Source organism: Triticum aestivum, chromosome 4D (genome assembly GCF_018294505.1).
Source record: "Triticum aestivum cultivar Chinese Spring chromosome 4D, IWGSC CS RefSeq v2.1, whole genome shotgun sequence".
NCBI lineage: Eukaryota > Viridiplantae > Streptophyta > Magnoliopsida > Poales > Poaceae > Triticum > Triticum aestivum.
The window spans coordinates 128,412,016-128,416,394 of NC_057805.1; the positions used below are offsets into that span (position 1 = coordinate 128,412,016).

The following is a 4,379-nucleotide window of genomic DNA, read 5'->3' on the forward strand; positions in this document are numbered from 1 at the left end:
GAAGTTGTAAAAAATGTTCGTGAATTTAAAAAATTATTCGCCAATACAAAAAATATTCGTGAATTTGTAAAAAAATGGTTGCAAATCCGAAAAGTGTTCTCATGAATTTGTAAAAAATGTTCGTGAATTTGCATAGTGTTTACGATTTTTTTCATAAAAATTTCACTAATTTGTAACAAAATTTTCATGTATTTTTTAAATGTTCGGGATTCGAAAAAATGTTCATGATTTTAAAAAATATTTGTAAATTTACAAATAGTTCATGATTTTAAAAAATGTTCACGAATTTGAAAGATGTTCACAAAATGAAATGAAAAAGAAAGAAAGAAAGAAAATATATAAATAAGTAAATAAATAAATAAAGAAGAAGAAGAAGAAGAATAAAAGTTAGAGAAAAACATGAAAAAGAAGGAAAACATAAATGAAAAAAGAAAATAAAAATAGAAAATACAAAGGAAGACTGAAAAAGAAAATAAATAAATAACCAGGCCAAAATAGAAATGAAAAAGAAAATACCGGTTGAAGGAAGGTTTTAGAACCTTCGCAAAACCGATGGAAAAAATCAAAATGGGCCGGCCATACCCTGGACACGCGGGTGGGTGGGGTGTGCGCTAGGTCGCTACACAGCGACCGACGCGGCAAATAGGAGGTATATTCTCATGGAGTGCAGCTTCTCTAGAAAGTTGTGAGGACATGCAATTTCTGAACAAGTTTAGTAACACAACAAACCCAATAGCAGGTGTGTATGAGGCAGTCCAATCAAGATCATTGCAATTCCGTGCTTGTAACAGGCTACGGACATACCGGTTTGCATGGCAATAAATCTTTTGTTTGTCAAATTACAACAGTACAGGTTCCTTTACGACAACAATATATGTGTCTTTGTCCAAATAACTTCTGAAGAAACTAATCAACCATGTGATGTGAACCTAGTGCCACTATGCTCTCATTTATGCGGCAGCCAGTTTCTTGTTTGTAGATCTCAAACTACTTCTCAACTGTATCCTGATTTATGATGCCGCCATAATGCATTCAATTGCTTGCTTGCAGATGCCAGTCATTGTCTCTTCCGGTCCATACACCTGCAGTTGTTCAAGACATAATCAGCTCACCTGTACAGGGATAGCGGCTCTGAACCACCAACCAGAAACAGATGGACTTTCATTTTCGGTGAGTGTTTTATGTTGAACAAACCGATGAAGAATTTTTCATAGCAATGGAAATATTCAGCGTGAGCTTTTTGCATAAGATTCCTAGGAGATACTGACTACAACAGTACCTCAATCGGAACACCGATTTCTGCACCAAGCTTGCGCATTTTCGCCAGTCCAGTTTGGTAATTTGGACCGCCTCGTCGAACATAGAGGTGCATCCTGGATGCCTTTAACTTGGATTCCTGAAAGTATATTTTATAGCGAGGTGGCAAATTAGATGCGGAAGTAAAAGGAGAATACAACACTAGCCAGAGTTGCAGGTTAAGTGCTACTATATACCTTCTCTCTTAATGCCTGAATGATGCCACTAAAAGTGGCAGCGACATCAGTGAAGTTGGCTATACCACCTCCAATGAGAAGGGCTCTCTTGCGGCCATCAGGGTCCGCAGTCGCACACTGCATTGAATAATATTGTTAACATATTAACCTAAATGAAGTGAAGAGTAGTGTCATAAAATGTTATCTTGAATGCTTACATCAAGTACTACTCTAGCATACTGCAGAACCTCCTCCTGGTTGGGAGCACCACTGTATTCTGCATAATTTCCTAACTCTGAAGCATATCCCAAATCTCCAACCTGGCAAACCAAAGAAAACTTTAGTCATGTATACAAGCCAATTCTGATCAACAGATGCTAACTTCACCGTGAGGCAAAAAGGCGTGCTTACCGTGTCAGCGTATATGACACTGGCACCACCTCCAGCAACCATTGTCCATATGCGTCCCTTTGGGTTCAAAACTGTGAACTTCAAAGACGCGCTGGTCTGAAAGAATGGATACCATACCACAGTCAACGCATAGCTCAACAAATCATACAGGTCAGTGCAAGTATTTATATTACACACGTGTGCAAACCTAGGTAATGTTAGTAATTGGTAATTCATACTTCAAGTGGAAAAAGGAAAAGAAAAAAAAAGTGTGATTCCAGATGTTGGATAATACCTTATCGTCCAGCTCATGGATAAAACTTTCTGTAGAACTGAGAACTCTGCCAAATGGTAGAGGGAATTCTAAATTTCCCCACCTGCAATTTTATCAGAACTGTTTAATACAACAATCACATGGAGAATCATACCACTGGGGATCAAGAAACTAACTTCTTGAAGTTCTTGAAAGATGCAGTGTCATCCAATTCTCCTCTCATGTCCAGCGGATATGGCTCCCCATTCACCATGGTGAATGGGTTCATCTCAATAAATGAGAAATCTAAGTCTGCAAAAGAGGAGCAAATTTATTGTGAATATGGGAAGCCGAGAAAGCTAATGATGAATAACATTACTACTAATGACAAGTAGGCCCTCTCCAAATCTGCAGCACCTTGGAAGACAGCAAACACTCCTTTAATGAAATCACCAATCTTTCCGCGTGCCTGATAAACAGACAGTGAAACTATTATCCACATGTGACAGACAGCAAGCTAATAAAATCAACAACGCAAGGTAATGAGGTAAGTAGTGTTACAGTATAGGTACCTCCAGTGGAAGGGTTGCAATCAAGGGAGCACAAGCATCAGGTGTCATTGGCTTCTCAGTCGGAAGAAAGACTGTCTTAACCTTGTCCCAGTTCTCCTCGATTTCAATGCCTCCACATTCCGAGAAGCTAATGGTGCTACCCAACCTTTCGGACACAACTGAAAGGTAGTACTCTTGATCGTGGGGGACAAACGGCTCAACTATGAAGGTGGTAATTGGAGCTTTGCAGCCACCCATCTCGACCTGAATAGATCAAACATGCACACATAGATCAGAATTCACTTTGTTCTCATGCACACAAAGCATAAGAATGGCCTTCAAGTACCTCGACTCCCAACCGCTCCTTCACAAACTCCTTGACTTGGGCTACATCCAGGTTGAGTGCCACAAGGCCACTCTTCCCACGCTTCCCGAACAGCATGTCAGGCTTCACAACCAGTTTGGTGGTCGACAGCCATGGATGCTGGTTCACAAGCTCCGCAAAGTCCGTCGATTGTGTGACCTTTCAGTAAACAACTTACAGGATCAGATCAGTCAAACAAACCTTGTCAGATATCAAATAGTATAGATAGACCATTTCAAATCAGAACCATTATTTAAGACTGGAGTCACTCGGATTACGATCTATGTTTTCAAATGTTCAGATTTCGATTTATGTAAACCAGGCCTATGGATTCGGAGTGACCGCAGACTCCAAAAGTAACAAAGAAATGATGAATACCCAAAAGTAACAAAAGAAATGGTGAATACCCAGAGTGTCACTGTCACCCTCCTGCGTATCACACAGTGCAAGACATAACTAACCATTTGCAAATAATCCACAAACTATATCACACGGTGCAGGACAACTTCGGATCTAAGTAAGACGACAATAATTTTTGAAAGATTTGTTGCACCTAACACAACCGCCAGTACTAAACTGCACCTTTGGCCTTATTCCCAAAGACCTCACGAAGAACAGTTCCAGTAATAGGACTCTCAATCACCAATGCAGATAAATTGCTTCTTGGCACGATCTCGAGCCAGATCTCCATCCTAAACGAGGAAATGTTTCGGCCCTAAACTTATTAGAATGACAGTTCTGCATTGGCTTATCACTGCTCGTCCGAACTGGATCAATGCAATCTTCCAGGCCGCCCGGATCATGCGAGAATATGCAGAGATCCAACCAGGTATCGCTCAAAAAGAAAAACTTATCGAAATTCCAGATCAGAGTGGGTGGTGACTGACCTGGGCGGAGAGGATGTGCAGGTCGATGCCGGCCAGGCGCTTGAGGTGCTCCTTGAGGAGGCGCTTGGAATCGTACTCCCGGATCTTCTTCCGCGCCATGGCTTGGGCTCCCGGAAGGCCCGAAGGCTTATGGTGGGTAGAGCGCGCGCGAGGTGCTGTGGACTCGAAGCGGAGTAGAGCGATGGTAGGTGCCGGTGTGCTTGGTGCCGGTAGCGTAGCACGACCAGGAGGTTATATAGCAATGTCTTGTGTTAGATGGGATCCAAGCAACCAACCAATGTAGAAAGAGTGCTAAAAAAATCAATGTACAAAGAAAAATAACGAAAATGCAAAGGTGGACATGGGTACATGTGCACCTCTTATAATGTAAAATCTAAAAAATAGTTAAAAATCAAATTGTTCAAGAAAATATTTGTCAACAAACTGGTTGATTGTTCCACTCTCATGTGAAGTTTAGCAAAG

General features: G+C 41.1%; 1 protein-coding gene across 1 annotated transcript; it reads right to left on the reverse strand.

Annotated features, from left to right (window-relative positions):
- Nucleotides 1-746: 746 nt before the first annotated feature.
- Nucleotides 747-4,170, reverse strand: LOC123096815 (ATP-citrate synthase alpha chain protein 2). Its single transcript, XM_044518586.1, has 11 exons — nt 3,918-4,170; nt 3,013-3,189; nt 2,688-2,930; nt 2,533-2,584; nt 2,313-2,427; nt 2,158-2,239; nt 1,884-1,979; nt 1,691-1,792; nt 1,494-1,610; nt 1,280-1,396; nt 747-1,082 (listed from the first exon to the last, which is right to left on the reverse strand). The coding sequence occupies exons 1-11, from the start codon at nt 4,014-4,016 to the stop codon at nt 1,011-1,013; spliced, it is 1,272 nt and encodes a 423-aa protein (XP_044374521.1). The 5' UTR covers nt 4,017-4,170; the 3' UTR covers nt 747-1,010.
- Between the last annotated feature and the right edge of the window lie 209 nt (nt 4,171-4,379).